General features: G+C 31.5%; 3 protein-coding genes across 3 annotated transcripts; 1 reads left to right on the top strand and 2 right to left on the bottom strand.

Annotated features, from left to right (window-relative positions):
- Window positions 1–100: 100 nt before the first annotated feature.
- LOC107427525 (uncharacterized protein At2g29880) lies at window positions 101–3,299 on the bottom strand. The gene is made up of 4 exons (XM_016037906.4): window positions 3,134–3,299; window positions 1,072–1,412; window positions 850–922; window positions 101–765 (listed from the first exon to the last, which is right to left on the bottom strand). The coding sequence occupies exons 2-4, from the start codon at window positions 1,402–1,404 to the stop codon at window positions 278–280; spliced, it is 894 nt and encodes a 297-aa protein (XP_015893392.3). The 5' UTR covers window positions 1,405–1,412; window positions 3,134–3,299; the 3' UTR covers window positions 101–277.
- A 6,052-nt stretch (window positions 3,300–9,351) lies between these two features.
- LOC107427523 (auxin transporter-like protein 2) lies at window positions 9,352–13,779 on the top strand. The gene is made up of 8 exons (XM_016037904.4): window positions 9,352–9,712; window positions 9,811–9,996; window positions 10,134–10,246; window positions 10,401–10,584; window positions 10,805–10,902; window positions 11,785–11,992; window positions 12,170–12,427; window positions 13,168–13,779. The coding sequence occupies exons 1-8, from the start codon at window positions 9,557–9,559 to the stop codon at window positions 13,444–13,446; spliced, it is 1,482 nt and encodes a 493-aa protein (XP_015893390.2). The 5' UTR covers window positions 9,352–9,556; the 3' UTR covers window positions 13,447–13,779.
- A 9,618-nt stretch (window positions 13,780–23,397) lies between these two features.
- On the bottom strand, window positions 23,398–24,435 carry LOC107427522 (glycine-rich protein 2). Its single transcript, XM_016037903.4, has one exon. The coding sequence runs from the start codon at window positions 24,268–24,270 to the stop codon at window positions 23,641–23,643; it is 630 nt and encodes a 209-aa protein (XP_015893389.3). The 5' UTR covers window positions 24,271–24,435; the 3' UTR covers window positions 23,398–23,640.
- Between the last annotated feature and the right edge of the window lie 271 nt (window positions 24,436–24,706).

Raw genomic sequence — 24,706 nt, forward strand, 5'->3', positions numbered from 1 at the left:
AATTGATATAACTATCACCAACAAATTTACACCACGCACAATCACATACTGGTCTACCATTTTTTACTTAGAAGGATCTGTTTGTCTACAGTAAAGTACATATAAAATAGAATATAAACCTTATCCATATAAAATAGGATCTGTTACTTCCAAATAACAAATGAAAGTAAAAAGAAGCAGAAAATAAACCTTAACCAAGTTCTGTAAGATGTGTTAGAAACTTAGTGAGGCATAATGCTAAATGGGTCATGTTACAATTTGTGTTCTAGAAAAATAACTAAGTTTGCCATAGAGACTTCAACCAGATTAACCGCCGAGGTCCTCTGATGGTCATGAATGCAATTGCATTTTTGTCATCCTTGAGAACATTTACAGCTTTTGTGAACTCAATGTCATCCAAATCTTCCAATTTTTGCAACTCTTCCAGGCATTTCTGATACAAGTTTTTCTCATTCAATGCAATCCTTTGCACACCTTTTAAATTGGCTTCTGAGAACATATCGTACAATGCATTCTCTACTATCTCCCCCACCTTATAGCATGCTCTTTTTTTACGACTAGACATTGTTGGACCGTCGGATTTTCGCTTCCTAGGTTGTGTGTAGTTTATACGGATTATTGAATCTGAATCCGCAGTGCCATCAACCACTTGTGCAGGAAGATTAGTAGGCTCAGAAGATCGAACCGTTTCGGTGTTACTGTTTCCCTCTTCGGTTGCCATGTGTATTGCATTGGGAAATTGGTGCTTCCCAGTAGCTCTTTCTCCTGTACCATTGTGTGACATGTCTCATCGTGAAGAATGGAACTTAAAAAGAGAATTTAACAGTAAAAAGTGAAATAAAGATATACCTTCAAAAATAATGGACATTTGATTATAAAGAGGAAAGCTCTTGCGTCTAAATGGTCTTGCTTCACTCCTTACCTGCAATTATATATTTTTAAGATTCTTACATTAATATTGAAGAAAGAAGTGAGGTCCACTGCTTTGATCTAAAAGCTATAGTTGCGAAATTCCTTATATAAAATTGATATAATTTTGGAAAAAAAAGAAAAAAAAGAAAATGAACTTACAGCAATATAACTGTCCCACACTTTGTCATCAGCCACAACCATTTGTCGAATTTCATCCCAACCAAATCCGGTGTGACCAAGCAGTGTTTTAACCACACCAAAATCTTTCTTCATCACATTGTAACGGTTTTTTATCTGGTTCTCTTCTAAATTCAAACCAAATTTCTTATTAAAATCAAGTGTAACAGATCTAATCACTTCATTCTTGAATTCATTGTAAGCTGTTCTTCCACAATTGTGTTGCTCTATGAAAAGCTCAACCAAATAAGCATCACGGGATGGAGTCCACTCTGCCTTTGGCCGACCAAGAACTCCTTCCTGTCCAGCAGACATCTGTCCCTCTGTGCTTACCATATGGGTCAAAAGTAGTCGAGTAGTCAAGTCTCACAAATCATTCAGGTTTTTATTTCTGATTTTAGTTTTGGTTTCATGTTCGAGTTCTAATAACTAGGATATCTGAATCAAGTTCCCATGAAATTACATGACATAAAATCAAAAGGTAACTTGACATGAAAAAGGCTTGAGAAATCTTTAGAAAGTTTACATGATGAAGTATACTCAGACTAGCAAAAGAACATGCTTTGGTAAGTTTGGTTTTTCGTTGGCCCTACATACATTGTTTCGAACTCAAAGGCTACCCTTTGAGGCCCACACCAAGATCATTGACTTTACACAAATATTTGTAAGAATCGCCCTTTTCTTTTAATTATTTTATTTTTTTTCTAAAGTCTTCACCTACACCTAGAATATTAAGCATTTTCCTTGTTATGCACATTTTATCATGTCTAGATTGGCGATAGTAAACTTAAGAGAAATAGAGGTAATCTTTTACCCAGGAAAAAAAAAAGGGAGAAATAGGAGTAATAGGCATGATTTCCCACCTATTTATCTATAACTACATTGATTCATTTCCCTTATTCAACACGTATTTCCATAAATTTATACTTGACTTCCTCCCCCCTCCAAAAAATTAATAATGATAATAATAATAAATAAATAAATAAGTACAAAATAAGCTTTAAAATTTCATTTTCCAAAGACAGTATTTTACTCCCTCTGCTGAACTAGTGGAAGAATGCTTACAATCATTTATGGAGGTCTAATATTATTTTTCAAAACCTAAAGAATAACTATATTAACATGTGGAGGACCCCAACTTTTGATCGTATTCAACAACAGATAAGAACACATTTATGCCAAATAATTGACTTCCCAAATGCCCTCATTCGTCACACAATTTGAAAAGAAAACAGATTAAATGCGAGGGTAGAAATGGTGCGGCTCATTTCAAATCTTATGCCAAATATTGTAATTTAATTTCCTTTCGTTGAAATACTTTTCAAATGCTCAAGATTCGTCAAAAGGTGAAATAAACAACACCCCCCCGGGCCCCAAACAAAGCTTAAATGGTTCAGATTCAAAATTTTGGTAAATAACTGGAAAAAAAAGTGAAGAAAAGCATCAGTGAAATGAAGCTTTCACAAAACAGACTTTATGTTTTATAAAAATTCGGAATATAACTATTTGATACCTTACCCTTTAACTTTTTCTGGTCAATATTTGCGACAATTGATGCCAAATGAAAAAATAAAAGCAAAACAAAAAAAAAAGGGGAAAGAAGAATTGGGCAATTCAGACAAGCAAGGACATTTATTGACCAAGAAATACAAGAATGTATCAAAAACTTGGAAAATACAGTTAAAAAAAAAAACCGATGCATTTACATAGTACAAGTTTTCTAATAAATCACTATTTTCTTCCAGTTCATGCCAAAGAAAAATTGCATAAAAAAAAGTACACATATGCAAACAAAGAACAATTCACAATCCGAAAAATAGTACAAGCTAGTTACTATTAATACGTTTGAGTAACAGTAAAAACCTAAGGAAATCTTCTTCAAACCTCACTTTTTTATTTGGGGCATGTAATTTTAAAGAATCAAATGAACAAAATTTAACAGTCGAGAAAAGTTTTAAACTTTAGTTTCCCACCATTTCTGGCTAACCAAACAGAGGACGATATAAAAATATTCGAGAATAAATAAAGCCCGAATAATCAGTACCTGACAACTAAGCTCGATTAAACGGTGATCTTCCCTTCGAGAAGGCTGTCTGGATAACCGGAAATCGGAACTCCGGTGGCCGGAAACGGTCGAATCGACGCGCGCGGAGCTTGGTATTTAAAGCGAGTTGATGGTCGATAATAAGAGCGTGGCTAAGAATGGAAAGCAACGTTACAGTATAAATGTTGCGCGGGACTACCGTTATAAAATGAACCCACCACATCACATCATGGGCCATCATCTTGTATAAGATCATGGCCGTCCATTTTACATAGGCCTTGGGCTTCATTACAATGGGTCTTCGAAACTTGGGCCTCAAGGCCCTCAACCCAGGTCTCTCTTGTTTTTGTTTTTTAAAAAGTTGGCATGGATTTTACTTGTTTAATTTCTTAGTTCGGGGAGCTTTATCATAAGTGATACATTCATAAAACACTTTTTAACAAGAAAACAAAATTATTCCTTTCTATTAATATGTGTCCGCTGATATAATAATTATGTTAAAAAAATCTAAGGTTGATGGAGAACTTCATAATTGTCCTTTACTAAACCTTTATTTGTGTATTAATCGGCGAGCAAAATCATAGAAGATATATGATTGTGTACAAAATCTGTTTTACATTACATTTGAATAAGCTTTCACCAAAAATGTTATTGTATTCTGCAAGAAAATACCTCTAGTGCATACTGAGTTTGAGCATCATTCACTTTAAAAGCCTGGGTCTTAATGATATATAATAATTTGTTTCCTAGCTATCAAAAAGGGGAAAAAAGAAATGATTATATATATATATATATATATATATATATGTCATTGCTTTAGACACAAAAAGCTAAGTACATTGAGTCTACAACATGTCATCAAATTTAAACAAATAGTCATTTTCGAAGCCAAAGGAATACAAATAGACAATATTTCAAAAAAAAGAAAAAGAAAACAAAAAAATAGGTGAGACATGCCAGAATATTTTCCTTTGCCTTTTTTGTATTTAGAGATTGTCCAATTGCAGCTTTAATGTTACACAAAAAGGAAAATAAAGTGGAACACATTTTCATTAAAGATAGGATTCTTTGGTCCTAAAAAAAAAATTTTGGTACCCAGATAGGGGCCATAAAAGCAAAGTTGTGCATAATGTTGTTTGCTCATCTATTGGCTTCCAAAACTCAATTATATTGCACGAAGAAAAATAGGCAGCAAACATATACTTTAGAAGTGGGAGTTGACTACACTAATTCAATTGATGCATATACCACAAAGTCTTTAGGACCCACTTCTTGCAATTGCATTTCAAGTCAATGTTGGTTATCAATTCCATGCCTCCTAGTTCAGCACACAAAAAGTGAAGGTGAACGTCCCTCATCAACACAAAAACAACACGTAGAAAAATTGTTCATCATCAAGAGAAAAGAAATAATATATGGTCTAAGAAAGCTTGGCTCCTTGCTGGCTTTTAGTCATTGCCAACGATCAATATTCAAAGTTTGAAATCCACGACATCATAAAATAACCAAAGATTTTACTTTACATATATTTTTTGTCTAAACGGAAAATATATATATATATATATATATGAAGAAAATAACAAATTTTAGTGAAAATGAAAATAAAGTGTATATGTTTTACTCTTTTTTTTTTTTTCTTTTTTAAACCCTTGATCTAATAAAAATATCCAACAACATTGTAAGGTTAGTTGAGAAAATGTTTAGAGACAAAAATTTAATGGGGCCATTTATATAAGGTAGTAAGGAAGTTGCATGGGTTGCACTAATTTGAATATACAATTTTGATTTATTGGAACATAATTTTCATCTTATGTTGAAAATTTACTAATGTGGCAAATTTTAAGGCTTGCAAATTATTCAATTACTAATTTTGTTAGTTTTCGATCATTAATCAATCAAATTAAAATTAAAGGTGGCAATTTGCCTTATAAAACCCCCTCCCCGTAATGCTCCTTCCTTAATTGGACAAGGATTGCTTGGTTAATTGGGCGGTGGGGCAGAGACATGGCAATTTTTTTCTTGCCTTGGACAGGGCTTGGGGCAAGGACGGACCCGCCCTGAATATGTTATATATAATAAAATTTATTATTATTATTTCATATTTTTTGCACGTTTAATTATACGATTTATTTTGTTTTTTCTTTTGTTTAAAATGGAAATAATAATATTTCAAAATATTATTTAAAAAAAAAAGTTTTCAATAATTTTATAAATTAAAATTTGTTAAAAAAATAAATGGGGAAACTGGAATACCTGCCTCACTTTACCTCCCCTACAAATGGAAAAAGGGGTGTCGGTCCTACGAATAACACCTATTGTTTCACATATTAGTACTGCTATAACTTTATGTTTCTACTAGGTTTTATTATATATGTGATGGAGTTCTTAATTAGGATTTGTGGGATCAATTTATTACCGAGTAATAAGTTATCTATTAATTACAAAAAATAAGTTGATTATGAATTTTAATTTTTATTCATATTCTAGATAAAAGAATTTCTAATTATATATTTATATATTTATGCATATATATTCTCACATCATTGAGAGTGGATTTGAACAAAGAGAATTTGATGAGTGATATTATGATGGGTTTGTCCTATAAAGATATGCGAAGCAGTTTATAACCTCAACATGGTTCTTCCACACTCTGTTTACCCATGAAATTATTATTCATCATAGGTTGACTCATAGCGTGAATATCCATCCCAACCACAATTTCCATTAATTTTCACATCTCCAATGGGCCTAGCGTGCCAATTCTTTACCACGCTAATGTCGTAAACGGTTTCTTGCCTAGGTGTTCATTACTTAATACCATTTTGGAAAACATCGTCCTTCCTTAATATGCATTATTTCTTTGGAAAAAATAAAAATAAAAATACAATGATATAAAGTTTTATAAATTTGTTCCCCAACTCAGACTCCAAATTATTCAACGACAAAATTCATACCAATTAACATGCTTTGTCGAGATGTAGCAATGAAAATGCTTTTATTTTCCTCCCTCAGCCACTTTAAAAGACTTCAAAATATTTATAATTTTTTTCACCTTTAATTTAAAGTGAGAAATATATATATAAAAATTTATAGACAAAATATTTAGCAGCTCAAATGGGATAATTATTGATCAGAAAATAGCTATCATCAACTAAAAGCTTATCTGAGAGTGAAGACCAAGTTTAGTCGATTATGTGATCTCTCACAGTCAAATTAAATATATGTTTATAATCAGTGGCCATAGATTAGGTTATGAGGTGGAGGGTGTAGAAAGTGATGGGTGAAGTGCAGTGTAGCAGATTGAGTCAAGGGGACACAAGCAACAGGGGATGTTTGTGGTCGTAGAGACTAGAAAGCATGACCAAACGAGGAGTTAATGTGGGGTGCTCCAACAAAACCCATGAATATGTTGCACTGCACCAAAACAAATGCCTTTTCTATCACCTGAACCACAACCATCATGCCTTTTCTAATTATATCCTCACTACTTCAAATCGATCGTTTTCTTATTTATTTAAATAAAGACAAACTCATTATGATTTTTCATCATGATTATTATATGTAAAGCTAAATCTATAGCTCTCCCAGCTCCACTTGTTCAAATTAAAAAAAAAAAAAAAACACAATATCTTTCCTAGAAAAAAAAAATTGAATATATATTATTATAGATATTTTTGGGTTTTAATACTTCATGCCCTAGATACTATGAAAAGTATTACATCTAACTAACTATTTATATTATGAGTGTTGTTCTTTTATTCACTGTTTGACCACTAATAAAATCTTATATCATTTAAAAAATAATTATTCTTTGTATTTATTTATTTATTATTTTGAATAAGATGACATCATATTAATACTAATTAGATAACAAAATAAAATAGAAGATCTGGATTTTTACATCATATCATCAGTATAATTTTCAATAATCATGGACAATAGATTTAGAATAATTTATAATTTTATGCATCATTAAAATAAAGTTTAGGACCTTACAAAACATTAATTGAGTATTGGAATATAAGTTACTGGTTATATAAACCATGTTACTCACGAAATGTTGTGTATATTTTTTTGTTGAGTGAGAGAAAGTTGCATGTGTTTAACTTTTTTCCTACATTTTCTATATATATTATGACATTTTAGCTGTGTCTTCATTTTTACACTAGTTTTTCTTCCCCTTAAGCTGATATATACAATTTCTCTTAGGAAAGACTGTTTGCTTCTGTTCACATGTTTTGCATTTATTAAAAAATTAATGATGGGTCAGAAAATTAAAAATATCTGAATTTTATTTGTATATAAAGACTCGATCATGTACAGGAATTATTAGTACTGCAATCCGATAGCGTGGTGGGTGCATTTAGCTTTTTCAGTATACATACAAAAAAAAAATATTATGACTCTTAATTAATTTAGCCCACCCAAAAAATAAATAAAAGCAGAAGATCTACTTACCCTTGGCAGTAAGGGGGGAAAAAAAAAAAAAGGGGGTGAAGGGAATCTGAATGATAATGAAGAAAGAAGAAAGAAACAAACAAAAGAATATATAGAACCAAAAAATGAAATAAATTATTAAAAGGAGTAGAATATATAGTAAGAGGGAATAAAAATGTGATAAAAATATAAAAAAGGTGGAAGTGGTCTTTCCAAGGGCACATGACCTCTCAATCTCTTCCATGGCTGTTTATTACATTGCCCATGTATTTGTCTTTATATACAAATTAGAAGGTTTTTTTGTTAAAAAAAATTCCAATTGGGGTTTGGGCTTATAGAAGAGAGAGAGAGAGAGAGAGAGAGAGAGAGAGAGAGAGGTTAAGGGCATGTGAGAAAAGCAGCTTTTCTTTGTAATTGTAAAGCGACCACGCCCGTTTGGCTGCAATCATGCGGTCTACTTGGTTATAATTTCCCATTCACTCTTTCCCATTTCCTTATTATTTTCTTTGCTCTTTTTCTAATCTTTGTCGCCTTTCTAAGTGCCTTGTTTTTCTACAACATAATTTCTTCCATATATAACCGTTGCTTAATTTTACTATCATAGCCCTTCATGCATTCTTTAATTTGTTTGATTGAATTGAATTATATACATATTAGGGATTAATTAATTTTTACTTTTTTTTTTAAGCGCCAGAACCTTGAGATGAAGATCTTATAATTAATTGGTTCCATTATAGATAATCTAGTTTTGTTTTTCCCTTTTTTGACAAAGGAAAATCTCAAACTACAATTTTTAATTTGGAGATTAAGTTTCAAAACATACTCTAAGCCTAACATTTAACTATTAAATGTTTTAGTCTTTTTTGTTTCAAATGATATAAAAATTATCATAATTATCCCAACATTTAAAATTAGATACATTTCAATTTCAATTTCTAGTTTGATCTTCTAACGAAAGAGAGAAAAATATTCCAACATATATATATTTTTTGGAAACTTACAAAATAATTTTGATTCCAACATAAAATGCACTCAAATAATTTTGTATTGCTGTTATAGTTCAATTTTTCTCAAATAATTTTGATTCAAAGCATGTTGTAGTTTAGACATATATTGTTCAGAAATAATTATTTCTCTAAAATTAAAAAAAAAAATTTAGGGATTGGACAATTTGATAATGTTCAAAGGAACTGCTTAAAAAAAAGATAAATAAATAAAAAAGGTTTAGAGGGGTAAATATTGAAATACCCGAGGGCTGGTATTTTGTAATTTTCACTTTTTTAATCATTCCCAACATATATTCTTGAAAAGTTAAAAATTTCTATTTTCAATTATTCACAACCATGTCCCTTTTTCCCGGTTTGTTCATTATTATTATTATTATTACTACTACTATAAAAACCAAATTAAAATAGGATGAACAAAATCTAGTGAAAAATTGCAAGGGTATGATCGGTAATTGAAGACGATAAACAAGGTTATATTAGGCAACTAAAATAGGAATGCAATAATCAGCTAAACTCGGGAAGCGGGGAGACCCGCTCGTGCGGAGAAGCAACTCACGCTCCCTAAATAAGTAGTTTGTTAAAAAATGTAATTAATTAATTAATTAACAAAAATATTGTTTTATATTTATTTATGAGCTAAACAACAAAAACTTTTTTATAATAACAAAAAAGTACTCCATCAAGACCAAAAGATATAAAAAATAATAATAATAAAAATAAAATAAAAAACTTTGAAGCTAGTCCCAGAAAGAAAGCGGATTTTACTCGTTTCCCAAAACCGCTATCAAAAATACCTTTCAAACACAGCCTTTCCCAAGCTTCGAGAACCCCGTGGTGTCCTGTATATGTGTGTGTGTGTGTGTGAGTATATATGTAGCATTATCATCCTCTATTCAAACCAGTCTTGGTTATTCATCATTATCATTATTAGTCTAAGTAAAAAAAACCACAGCGAGTGAGAGTGTGAAAGAGATTCAATATGTCTTCCGATAAGGTCGTAGAGACAGTGATAGTAGGAAACTATGTAGAAATGGAGACCGAAGGCAAACCCAAGACCATCAAAACTAAGCTCTCTCAGTTCTTTTGGCATGGTGGTTCTGCTTATGATGCTTGGTTTAGCTGTGCTTCTAACCAGGTTGCTAAATCTGTTTTTCTTCTTCTTCTTCTTCTTCTACAATTTTTTTTAATTTTTATTTTTCTCATTGTTTTCTGGGTTTTGTTTGTTTTTTACAGGTGGCTCAAGTTCTGCTTACTTTGCCATACTCATTTTCTCAGCTAGGAATGCTCTCTGGCATACTTTTCCAGCTCTTCTATGGCTTAATGGGAAGCTGGACAGCTTATCTCATTAGCATTCTTTATGTAGAATACAGAACCAGAAAAGAAAGAGAAAAAGTTGATTTCAGAAACCATGTTATTCAGGTTTTTAATTTCATTTCATTTCTAAAGAATCTAACAAACTTTGTAAAATATTTTTTTTTTACACCATTATTTTTGAGTAATCAACAAGGTCTCACATGGGTTTTTTGTCTTTGCTTGTTTTGTTGCGATTGTTTTAGTGGTTTGAAGTTCTTGATGGTCTACTTGGAAAACACTGGAGGAACGTGGGGTTGGCATTTAATTGCACTTTTCTTCTGTTTGGATCTGTCATTCAGCTAATAGCTTGTGCAAGGTACATTACAAAAAAATCTCTGACCCCTTTAAATATATTTTTTTTAAACCAAAATAAATTAACAGCAAAGTTTTATGAAGAACTTTTTATTAATATTTTTTTTAATTATTTGTGCAAATGAGTATCTTGTATTTAACATATTCTTAATTTGCAGCAACATATATTACATAAATGATAATCTGGACAAGAGGACTTGGACTTACATCTTCGGAGCTTGTTGTGCAACCACTGTCTTTATTCCTTCTTTTCACAACTATAGAATATGGTCATTTTTAGGCCTCCTCATGACCACCTACACTGCTTGGTACCTAACCATTGCCTCCCTCGTCCATGGCCAGGTAATAAAAAATTTTTCCAACCCAAAAACAATAAGAAAATGGTGTTGATGCTCATGTTTGTTATTAGTACCAGGGATATCCTTTTCATAGATTATGAAATTCTTCTTAAAAAATGGGACATTAATTAAAATAATAGTTTAATTAGACCAGAATGCTTGAAGCTTAATCAAGAGAAGTAATTAGCAATAAATTAGATGGTTTTATTTGTATTTGATGACAGATTGAGGGAGTTAAGCATTCTGGTCCAACCAAGCTGGTGCTATACTTCACCGGGGCCACAAACATTCTCTACACATTCGGGGGACATGCTGTTACTGTGTAAGACAAGCTCAGATTTTAGAATACTGTCTTTTTCGTAATTTTCAAATTTGCCCCACTCTTTAATTCTTTATCTATTTTTTTTTTTTTTGACACTTTCCGAGTTTGTGTTAAGATTAAGCATAAAACATAAGCTTAACGTCATCTTGAAAGTGACTTGACTTTATATATGTACATCTAGCTCTTTTCTTGAACATAATCTGACAGTCAGATCTAATTAATGATCAATCCATATTACCAAAAAATTAAAATCATGTTAATATTTTATATTGTTATGAAAGGTTTTGTATCCCAATATTATTAGGCGTGGGACGCAAAAAGCCATCGAAGTTTTCTTGGGAACTCATTTCTTCCTTTTTAAAAGCCTAGAAAGACAATAATCTTTTCCTCTAAATTGCTTTTGCTTTTATAATGAAAAAAGAGACCAAAAAGATGAATCCAATTTGCTCTGCTGGATTTTGAAGGCATTCCACTCTTCAAAACACAATTAATACCCCAGCTCTCCATTCACTTTTCACCAAAAGAAACTAATCATTTTCTTTTTAAGTCAATCATGGGCCCAGTAACCATGTCCAAGAAAATCTATATCCCAATATTGGCTCACACCCTTAAGTAGTATGAAAACCAGTTTACACTTAATCACATTAAAAGCTTTTGCACAAAAATGTTTATCCAAATATCCCACATTGGAGAAAGATTATACTAAATTCTCTCCCATGAAATGGACCTCACACAGAGGCATCTTATTAATGTTCTACATCACTATCTCAAAGTCCCAAAAAAATAAATAAAAGAATAGTAATTACTTTTACTTTTTATGTGGAAAATAAATGAAAGGAGGATAAAAATGGTGAATGAATTAATGTTGAGGAATTTGTGCAGGGAAATAATGCACGCTATGTGGAAGCCCCAGAAGTTCAAAGCAATATACTTGCTGGCTACACTGTATGTGCTGACACTGACACTCCCGTCGGCAGTGGCAGTCTATTGGGCCTTTGGAGACATGCTTCTCAACCACTCCAACGCTTTTGCTCTCCTTCCTAAATCCCCTTTCAGAGACATGGCTGTCACTTTAATGCTCATCCACCAGGCAATACACATCTTTCCACATACATAATTTTGCAATGATGTGCTTTTTGTGCCCATTACATATAAATGGATAATATATCTTAGAAATTAATCTGTTTTATATTCTTCTTCAATTAATTTTTTAAAAATTATTATTAATATTTTAATGATTTGGGATTATATGCATGTTGTTGTGCAGTTTATTACATTTGGGTTTGCATGCACACCATTATATTTTGTTTGGGAGAAAGCCATTGGAATGCATGAGTGTAAGAGCTTGTGCAAGCGTGCTGCGGCGAGGCTGCCTGTGGTTATTCCTATCTGGTTCTTGGCCATAGTCTTCCCATTTTTCGGACCCATCAACTCCACCGTTGGATCACTCCTCGTTAGCTTCACTGTGTATATCATTCCTGCTTTGGCCCACATTTTCACCTTCAAATCAGCTGCTGCCAGAGAGGTAAACACTTTAACACATCACCTACTACTATTGCTTTGCCAACCAAATTACTTTTGAAAACAAAAAATTGCTATTTAATTAACTTAACAAAAAATGGAAATTTAAGCCAATTAGAGATTGAAAAATGGGGAACTGAAAGTTGAATCGTCAAAGTGAGAAGTTTGACCGGAATTGAAATTTTGTGTTTATTAAGAGGAAAAGTGTAAGCAATGAGAGAACAGAGTAGTGATAGCGTGTGGTCACAGTCTAGCAGACCAGACCCGGTCCTTTCTCCAAAATAGATAATACTAATATATTTAGCATTGGACACGTCACCTTTTCTTTTTTAATTAGTCTTTTTCTAGAATATATTTTTCTTTGTTAGAAAAATGATTTTTTATTTTTTTTTTTATTTTGGAAAAGTGGGACTTTTTTAACATTTGTTATTCGTTTTCTTCCACTTAATCCCATACCCAAAAAAAAAAAAAAAATGTAAAAATTGAGCTGTAATACAGTGGATGCAGAAAAGCACGAGATTCGGGCTGGATCAACGAGACAGAATATCGGTCCGTACCTGATCCCCCCTATCTGGGGAGTACTATAAAAAATCTGTGTTAAAAAATAAAAAAAAAAAAAAAACTGACTTTTTTCTTGATACTGTCTCTGCAGTGTTAGCACTATACTATAACCTAATAGTGAAACAAATCATGACCCTTTGATTAAAAACTAACAGTTATTGTAAATGAACGGCTGTGATGCAGAATGCAATGGAGCAGCCATCGAAGTACTTCGGAGGATGGGTGGGAGCCTACACCATCAATGTGTTTGTGGTTGGTTGGGTATTGGTGGTTGGGTTTGGATTCGGTGGATGGGCGAGTATGACAAACTTCATACACCAGATTGACACCTTTGGACTTTTCACCAAGTGTTATCAATGCCCACCTCCAACACTTCAATCTCCTCCGCAGCTCCTAAACGGCACCGTTGCTGCTGCTCCTCCTCCTCTTCATCATCCCAACTTGCACACTCATAGCCCTTAGATATTGGGCACCCAATTTCACTTTTTGGCTGATGGCGGAGTTTTGTTGCTCCTCAAAAGTGGCTTCACTCTTGCTTGGACTTTAATTGGAAAAAAAAATCATAATAATAAAAAAAATGGAATTTTGGGACTGTTTTAATTGAACTCTCAAATACATCTATGCCCAAAATGCCATTTCAACCCAACAAAGTACACACTCTTTTCCTTTTTTTTTTTTTTTGGGGGGGTTGGGTCTCTGTATCTTTCACTGTCGTTTCAGTTTAGCTTAGTTTATGATGAGTTAAATCAAAAAAAAGAAAAAGAAGAAGAAAAGAGATAAGAGATGTATTAAATATTTGAAAGTTTGTCCTTTTTTTATTTTTCCTTTTTTTAATTTTTTTTTTTAGTTTTGATGCCAAAATGTTTGCTACTTTTTCATGTTTCAACGTTTAAGAGATTCTCTTTCTCTCTCTCTGTCTGACTCTCAATTAAGGACTGAGTTGTTGTTTTAACATTTGTTCCATGGCTCTTCATAACGTCCAAATCCTTACCAACCAACAATGCATTGATGATGGAATGGGCGATAAAGTTGCCATGCTAATTTTTCAAGGGATATGTTTGGTACTATGAACATAAGAGAGAGAGAGAGAGAGAGAACCCAAAAAAAAAAAAAAAAAAAGGCAGTATTATTTCTTTGGTTGGTAAAGACAGTTTTAGTTTCTACTGTTTGGTTGGGTCATTGACATTATAATATGTACTATTTTACCAAACAATATATATATATATATATTAATATATATATATAGATATATATTATAATAATAGATAAACTGAAAAACGAGAGTATATATGGTCATATACATAAAAATAGCTTTAAGAAAAAGGGCTTTCTTTTTCTCTTTTTTTTTTTTTTTTTTTTTTTGAGCTTTCTTTTATCATATTAGAGTAAGAGCTTCAAATTTAAACTTATTTCCCAGAAAATGTTAATTTTTCCATACACTCTCTTTTGGAAAACTTCCAACTAATAAGAGTAACAAATGTCTTCTCCGGCATATTGGTCCAATGACTTTGTTGTAGCTTTCTAAATTAATAATTCTTTGTTTGAACTTTCATACTCAGTCCCATCAAAACAAAAAAAGATATATATATATATATATATCATACTTACTTATAAAAGCAAAAAGCAAAAAATGAAGTATAATGTATATTGACAGATAAAGTAATAGGTAATTGCCATGTATATATATATATATGTGGCTCTGTTAGTTCATAAACTATATTTACAGTTGTATTTTTTTTTTAAATTTTTTTAAGCACTTGGGTTTAAACTTTAAATTTTTTTTTATGCACTTTGGTTATTAAAGTAGATATAATTTATTTTTTGACAGTTTTAATACATATAGTATACTTATTGTAACAAAAATAAAAAATAAAAAAATAAAAAAATTAGACAATCCGACAAGATCTATGCATATTGCATCAAATATACATGTCTGAAATTGCTAAAAATAAACCCAAAAAAAATGCAATTTTAAGTGTTTGTTTGGTAGATTTATTTTTATTTTTATTTTTGAGGACCAAAAGCTCTATTTTAAGATCAAAAGCTTTTTGGATTAAAAAATTAAAATGTCTGGTAAGAGTCATAAGCACTTGTTAAACCAAAAAACAAATTTTCAAAGCCTTTTTAGAGAACCAAATTTTATACTTGTTTAAAAATATATTTTTTTTAAATTTATATGGAAATTTAATTAGCATTTAATACAGATTTTTTAGCTTATATAGAAACTTAATAAGTATTTAATACAATTTTTTTATTTACAACTAAATATTTAATAGTTTTGTAATAATTTTTTTTTTTAAAAAGATCTATTATATAAAATTTTATATTAGTTATATCAAACGGATTCTAAATATGATTCATGGCCAATAGCCATATATATGTAATGTATCTAATGCCTTAGTTCCGGTATGACTCGTAAAGGTAATTCCAAAAGTTAATAGACAATTTAGTATTCTGTAGCATACAATACATTAATATCCGCTCTAAATTATTGGTTACAAATCCAAAAATAACTTTTGGAATATAGGTGCACTCTTATGTTAACATAGAAGAACTTCTTGAATGAAATATACGTGTGTATGAAATTAACACAAATCCCAAAAAAATCTTGAATCCCAAATAAAATATTATTACAAATAATAATAATAATAACAACAATAAAAATAATATAATTATATTATTATTATAATATTGAAAAAAAAATAAAAATAAAAAGTAAACAACCACCTCAAATTTCAACAACCATGTTGAATTTGTAGTCGCGACAGGAGGTGCCAATAATAATCGTTAACCAAACAACCTTGTAACATGAATTAATATTATTTAATTTCAATTCATATATATAAACTTTGTGTATTGGTAGCTTTGCTGTAAAAAGCCACTAACTACTTTAAAGGTGAGAAATTTTCTTGATTTTAGACATTATTGTTGTCATCATAGAATAGAAATTTGCGTGAAATTCGTCTGCCATGTTTATATGATTGTCATGTTGGATAGCGAATAAAGGAGGAAAAGCCTGTAAAAAGACACAAAAAAAGGAGCTTCATCTAAATATTACTACTGAAAAGCTACCAAGCTTTTAATTTCTTCTCTCTCTTTTTTTGTTTTTTTTTTTTGTTTTTGTGTCAATTTTTCTTGGGTCGCATGCCTGTATAAAGGCATGTTTGCCTTTCATAAAAGAGAACTCGGGGAGTAGCCCCTTTGAGAGATGGTCGATTATTAGATTCCTTGCCAACATTTTTATCAATGTCAAAGGCAGCCTTATCACCCAAAAATTTAGCAATATCTTCATTGACCCATTACGTCACAAAAAGCTCCCTTGTTCTTTGCCCTCTTCTTTAATTATTTGGGTTTCTGTCTGGTGTGTGCTTTTTATATATAAAAACCCAGCTTTTATAATCATGGTTAAAGGAAGAAAAAAAAAAAAAAAAAAAAAACAAAACCGATATGGTAAAAGACAAGCTTGGTTTCAAAAATATTCTCCTCCTGCTGAAACATAATGTTTTGTTTCTTGAGTTATCGTTTTCAAGAAGAGAGATTGGTCATTTCCTGAATCCGGGGGCGAATATTAAAGTGAATCGTAGTGTGGTGGTGACCACAAAGTCTGTGCACTGAGGTTATGGGAGATAAGGTCATGAATCATGATACGGAATGTGAACCATATGGATAGGTAGCTCCTTTTTCAAGTCCATGCAAGAATTTCATTAAATTTGTCCAAGATGAAGAGATAATATATTTATATGATATGAGATGATCTCATGCATCCATTTTTCTGAATGTTGGACACAAAATTTACAATAAGTTATTATTATTCTTGTTGTTTTGTTATTATTGTTGTTGATTTTGAAAATGAAAAGATTCCGACTCATGAGTCATGACTATTTGAGAAAATAATAAATTTTGTACAAGAAGTTATACTACTCTAATATAGCCTACTTTTGGTAAAAAGAATGATAATTAGGAGGAATTAGAGAAAGAAATAATAAATCCCTGGTCTTGTTTTGTTTTTATATAGGCATATTATGTCTTGCCTAAATAAGTAAAACTGTTTGCATACGGGTCTGATCAAATTTTAAATAAGTTTGACCTCATATACTTTTGAGAATATCATTGTAAAACTTTCTCAAAAGAAAAAGGAGATTAAATTTACACTCCCGACAAGGTCCATACTATAATATTTACATGCCGAATTGTATATCAGAAAGGAAGTTATGAATTTCATATTTGAACAAAGAAGATAAGGCAACATTCCTAAGGTTTGATGAAACCCTAACATGGGGTATTGAGATGGAATGGCTATAAATAAAAAGAGACAATCATTCATGGGTTATGCATTAAATCCTAGCCGTAATGCTATAGCATACAAGTAACAAAATATTTATTAAATGACATGTGTTAGAATATAAGTGATTGACATACTTATATAACATACATAAATAAGAAAAAAAACAAATTTTTAAATGGATAAATAAATAAATAAAATTAATTATTGTCATATCATCTATCATATCATTTGGTTAATAAATATAATATCTCATATTCAATGGTGGATCTGTCACTCTTTATTGATATTGTTTCCAATTTAACCATCGCATTTGGTATGAGATTTTTTGTTCAGGCTTCTTAAGAGATCGCCCATCTTCCCATTGGAGCATATTTAATTGCAAATTTTCTCAAATCCTGAAGCCAACCATTTTGAAAAGGCTTTAGCAGCTCTCATTCCACACCTTAATTATACGAAATTGAATACTAGATAGTCTGATAGTGCTTTTTGTACCCACCCACATTAGTTATTACACTCTGTATGGGGGTTTTGTTCAAGCTTCCCAAGAAGTCACTCATCCCACGCTGGATCATGCTTAACTGTAGAATTCTTTTGAACCTTTAAATCAATCATTCTGAAAAGATTTTGATATTATAAAAGTGATTATCTTTACATTTAAATCGCCTCCCCATTCCTTACCCAAGTGAGGTAGAATTGCTCACCAAAAAAGAAAAAAAGTGATGTAGAATTGGAAACTAAATAACTTATCAGTGTCTCTTGCATCGGCCACACTGGTGGTCACAACGAAAAGGGAGTGTTAGGCTATTTATAGGTTTCAACCAACAGGGGATTAAATATGACATTTAATATGGTTTTAAACCGTTTAATAACATTTGTTATTAAATTTTCATATTTAATTAATCATTACAAATGTATATGTTTAACAATTAAATTCTTGTAATTTAATGTGTTCATTACAAATTCAATCAAAATTTGTAACTTCCATATTAAAAAACCAATTAACAAGCCATTAGAAGGGCCATTATAACCATTAAACTGGTTTTTAATATCAAAATTTTCCAACAAGTGGTTGTTACACTTATTTAATTAACCATAGAATATTTCCATTGATTGGATTTTCCATCCCTATCCTCTCCTTCCTAGCAATTGCAATAGAGTTCTCATTCTTCTAATTTACCCTCCTCCCCTTTTCTTCCCTTATCTTTCCGTCTATGTTTCTATTCTATTAAATATTAAAATTCCGTTTGGAAAATTTCAAAAATTTGAAGGAAATTGATTTTTAAGAATTTATTTAATTAGTATACAAAGAAAAATTACATGAAAATAATTAAATTTATTTGTGTTTTAAATTGAATTTATTTGTGTTTAAAATTGAAGATAAATTTATTTTTAATAAAATATATAAAGTAAGTTTTTATACAATTTGAAAAAGATACCCTTTTTTTTATGGAACAACTTTTCACCGTAATTTCCAGCCATCATCCCATATTTTCCCAATTTTTAGAACTTTCCTAACACTAAAAAAAAAAAAAAAAAAGTTCACTTTGATACAATCCAAAGAGAGGCCTACCTAAAATCTTTGGACCTAGATAACAAGGTTACCACCGCCAACAGTTTTCCCTTTAGGAATATAAGGAGGGTGTGTGAAAATCTGTGGCAAAGGAAAAAATCTATCCTATTCCCAAAAGTGTTGCTCATTATTCTAATGCATTTATGGGAGCTACAAATATATTAAAGATGGAGTATTCCTCCATGGAGTACCAGAAATATGTCCATTGCGAAGTTTTCTGTTCGTACAACTTCCAATACCAAGTTGGCACGAGTGAAATTCTATTACTTTAGGACCTTATATTTTCTCCCTTAATAAGATCTCTCTATTAAAGAAGGAAATACATAGTATTGTAAATTTATTTCAAAAGTTGTACATACACATTCCTAGGGAAAAAAAAAAAAAAAAATTTAAATGAAGAGAATTTAGCATGGGTTTTTGTATTGTAAAGAAGAATTTATTATGTGTATGTACAACCTTAGCATGGGTTTTTGTTTTGTAAAGAAGAATTTATTATGTGCATGTACAACCTTTTTCTTTTTTTTTTTTTTTTTTCATGATACATGTCATTGATAGCTTGCTAGCACGGAGCCATAATATTGTAGCAGGGGTAAAAAATTTCACCATCACAGTTCCAGCAATGTTAACCACATAAGTAATGGACTCTTTTTTTTTTTTTTTTTTTTTTTTCCTGTTTAAATGTCCAAATCAAATAAAATAATAATAATAATAATAGATAGTGAACCAACTGTAATAAAGTATCTTTTTATTATTATTATATTTGTTTTAAAACATAAAAATACAGTTGAACAACTATTTTGTTTCTAAAATTATAAATGCGTCCAATGGTTAAGATCTTTATTACAAAAAATCCATCATTTAACTAAATCAGAGCTCTCTAATAAGAGAGATTGGCTCACACTTTTAAGTACATAATCAAGACAAAAATTATTCTCGCTATTATATACATTATGTTTCGTCTTGAACCCCTGAAAGAAAAAATAAATATATAAAAACTGAAGAAAACAACATTTGATACACGGTGTAACCATTCCCAATAAAATAAAATAAATGTTCTTAAATATAAAATACTTAAAATGAAATAATTATTCCTATTAATTCGTTTTAGATATAACATTGGATGGGATTCAATGTATTCCTTAAACGCATTTTTTTCCAATAAAAATTTCGTATTCCTTTTTTTTTTTTTTTTTAAATAATTGACACATAATTTTTTTTTTATATATTTTTGCTGTAGGATAACTCACCACACATCTAAATTCAAATTATTAAAAGATAAATGATATATTTAAAGTTCTTTTTGATAAACTGTGGAGGGGAATTATATCGCCCAGCCTTGAAACCAGTTGTCATTGCCCCACTAAAAATGACAATATATCTTGACATTGAGAAGAAATGATTCTTGAAAAAAAAGAAAAAAAAAGAAACAAGAATATGTATCTCTGTTTTTTTTTTTTTTTTTTTTAAGAATAAATATATCTTGAAATTGAGAAGAAATCAAACTAACAAAAAAAAAAAAAAAAAGAATATGTATTTCTAAAAATAAAACCTACCGAACAAAATAACATTTTCATACTTTCATCTATTAAAGAAGCCCATAGAATTTTATATTTAATTTCTTGACCTACGAAAAATCTTTAAATTGTATGGAGTTTTTCTTCGTTTAAATTTATACATTAATTTCATTTTGGTTTTCATTTTTTTTAAAAAAATTTTTACTCCTAACATAGTATTTGAATATGCTACATATATATAAATATATATATATATGTGAAAGGCTGCATATCCCAAACCTAAAGATAAGGAAAGCCCAGAAAGCCCATTCCATACAACTCCAGTTTCATATGAAAAGTATAAAATGGAATTATGATTATTATGGAAAAAATAAATAAATAAAGCATTTACATCAATGGAAAAGAGTAGAGAAACTAAATCGACAAAATCTGAAAACAAAACATTATGCTGAGGATTTTGAAAATAAACAAACAGCAGCTAAAACTTAACTATCATTCACAAAGTAACAAATAATTTTTTCACAAATGACAATGATTCTACGAACAAAATAGAACGTAAAAGCAATATTTTTGGATTTATTTACACATCGAAAAATATACATTGACCTCCCATATCTTAGGTCCAAAATATTCACACTATAAAATGACGAAAATACACAATTACCTTTCCTTAGTGAGTCAAAACAGACAAAATAGGAATCAAATTTTTGGGTTTCTTGATAGAATGTCCAACATACCCTTTTCTCTCTGCGAAATTACCATAAAACACATTTTAAAGAGCATCAAACCCTGAAATTACTCTATTTCATTGAATTAAGAATGTACACTTCAAATTTACAAAAACATATGTTTTAATGGTTACATTCAAGAATTTTGAAAAGTATATTTTTTAGGCTTATGAGGCAAAAGACATTAAAGTTGAGAATATTTTTTCCTCCTTTATTTATTATTTATGTCATCTGCATTTATCCACTATTGGACCTCGACCCTAGGCCCAACCCTACCTTCACGTGAATTCAGCAAGGCACATTTAGTACTGAATACTTTTCGGGTGGTAAAAAAGTAGGGAACAAACCTACGTACTGAATACTTTTCGGGTGGTAAAAAAGTAGGGAACAAACCTACGTACTGAATACTTTTCGGGTGGTAAAAAAGTGGGGAACAAACCTACCCCCCCCCCCCCCCAGTACGTTTCAAACAGAGGTGGCGACCTATGATTAACATAGCTCGGACATCTGTAAATTTTTACCGTCCACAAAGATGATAACTTTTTAAAAAATCGTCAAACTACACTTTATTTAAAACAATAAAAAAATGCAAGATCCACACTATAAAATTATTATATATATATATATATAATTAACATATAACAAGATCGACTTCAAATGGATACTCGTGAAATCTTTAACTAAAAAATAAAAAAATCATAAAATATTTAATTCTATCAATTCTTACTTGAAATTTATTTTCCCATATGCGTAAAGAGGTCATCATGCTTCATTATTTCCTTGAACGAGTAAATGTCGCCATTCAACATTGCTATACATTTCGCAAAGTCAAAGAACATTATAAGAAAAACAACAATATTTTATTCTTTTATCGTTTTAACTTTGACCTTAACAATAAGGTAACAAATTACAAAATTCAAATATCTTTCACAACGATAAGGATACTTCACTAATTGATATATATAATTCTTAATAAATGATATATATGCATATAAATTGTTCTTTTAATTCTCTATAAAAGAAAAACAAGGTGCCATTTGAATTTTAACCATTTAATACAAAAAAGTTATATATATATATATATATATATTTATATATAAATTAGATTTTAATGTAAAAAAGTACATTTCATTTGGTCCTCAAATTTACAAATGCACGACTCACAGAAAAAGAAAAAGAAACAGACAGTCTTCAAATACTAGCCATCCGAACATATATATATATATATATATATATATCAGAGTCCCCAAATTTATCAAAGTAGGGATTCGTACGAACTACGAAGTAACCTATTATCTTATAAAAAAAATAAAAAACAAAATAAAAAGCTAGCCCATCATCTTAATTCAAAGTCTGCATAATTAATCATGCCAAAGAGAACGTTCATATCCAACTGAAAACAAATACAATTCTAACAAAACTAAGATGGGCAATCCGTGCTATGGGCTCCTAATTAAATGCCATCCTAGAAATCATATTCAAATCGGTTTTGTTCGCTTGCGCAAATTCCTTGCCCGTTTCAATTATCCGGAAAGTATTTTGAAATAAGATGGGGGATAAAGAGTCAAGAACTCCAAAGTTACTTGATTATCGAGAATAACCATCAGGTTATGGTAATGAAAGAATAATCAAAATAAGGAACCAAAATCAGACCACCATAGAATGAGGAGGAAAACATAGATAAGAGTCATACCCATTTGCCTTGGCATAGAAAAACAATGAGTCATAACGCAGAAGCAAATAAGGTACCAAAAATGGTATTATGTTATTTACATAGAGTCAAATGGGTATTCACCAATCGGTCAAAACCTTCTTTTCTTTTTACAATTAAAAGAAAGGTAGAGGACCATTCATTCCCATGAGCAACACAGTTGCTGTCCCACACATCCTACCACGAAAAAGAAAGCAACGAAAAGCACTCCAAATACCTCCCATTGAGACCCAATCTCTCAAAGTTCATTATAAAAGCATCTTTTACCAATTCAATGAAAGTTACTAGCTCCACAAAAAAAACCAATAAACAAACTTCACCCATCTATATACAATAAATAAAAATAATAAAAGCATCTCTGAACGTCAAAAAGTAATTCCTATTCTCATTCGCACAATAATTTCAACTAAGAATCTCATTCTCAGAATATGAATTGGAAGTTAAAAAGGAAAAAAAGAAAAAGCATATTTTTTAACATGTATAAGCACTTGAAAACACAGTAACACAGTTCCCTGCCCATAAACAAAAAAACCCAAATAACAGAACCTAAAATAAATAATCCAGCTTTGTAAAATTATATATATTTAAAAAAAGAAAGAAAGAAAGAAAGAAATAGCATATCCGTCGATAAGATTATAAATCCTTTCACATCCAAACACAATCCAAAAAAATAAAAAAAAGGTGAGCCCAAACAAAACCAAAAGTCTTTTCTTCTTCCAAAACATCATCAAAGTAAAAGAAAAAAAAAAGGAGCCACCAACCACCATGCATGAAAATTAACTGCCAAATAAATATGTCAAAATACAGATTTTTTTACTACCTAACATCCACTCCAAATGTTGTCCATCTCAACGAGCACCGTTTGGGCACTCCCTCGCAAAATGCCCACTTCCGCCGCAGTTGTAGCAGTTTCCACCTCCGCCGGCGCCGGCGCCGCCGCCGCTACCACCACCGCCATACCTACCACCACCTCCGCCGCCACCTCCTCCCTGGTAGCAGTCTTTCGCAATGTGTCCAGACTCACCGCACTTGAAACAAGCCCCACCAACACCTCCACCACCATACCCACCACCACCTCCACCATACCCACCACCACCACCACCATACCCACCACCACCACCTCTGGTTCCCCTGCCACCGCCATAACCACCACCTCCTCCATAAGCCCCGCCGCCGCCATAACCACCACCACCACCACCACGCGATCCTCTACCACCAGCAGCGCCGCCCGAACCACCACGGCTACCCTGAACCGGAGCCTCGTTAGGGCCGGTGACGTCGACGGCCTTGCTACGGCCATCGGCATCAGATTCGATCTGGAACTCGACGGACTCTCCATCGCCGAGGCTCCGGAAACCCTCGGATCGGATGGAGGACTGGTGGACGAAGAGGTCCTCGCCGCCGTCGGAAGGGGTTATGAATCCGAACCCTTTCTGGTCATTGAACCACTTGACCGTACCGGTAACCCTTTCACTCATACTTTGTTTTTGTTTTCTCTTTGGGTTTTCCAAGAAAGAAATCCAAACCTTCCCACAAAAACCCTAAAAGAACCTAACCCCACCGCTCTCTCTCTCTCTCTCTTTCTGTGACCTTCTGGTTTTATGGGACTCTTAACCAACTACTTTATATGCAAAACTTATAAATGGTGTGACCGCCACTTCAGCATTATAAAAAGAAACAATGTATTATTATTATTATTTGTTTCCATTTTCACTGGGTCTCTCTCTCACTCCTATTCTGGGCTTGTGGGCCAGCTTTCATTGTATAGGAACCCCCATCCACGGCTGTTTGTTTCTCTCCTGTAATCCTACGGTTGGGGATTCGTATTTTGATTATATAATACACACCGTTGGATTGAAAGTGGAAGCTCATTGGTCGGTCGTTTCTTTTTTCTTTTTTTCTTTTTTTTTAAAT

The sequence above is a fragment of the Ziziphus jujuba genome, chromosome 9 (genome assembly GCF_031755915.1).
Source record: "Ziziphus jujuba cultivar Dongzao chromosome 9, ASM3175591v1".
NCBI lineage: Eukaryota > Viridiplantae > Streptophyta > Magnoliopsida > Rosales > Rhamnaceae > Ziziphus > Ziziphus jujuba.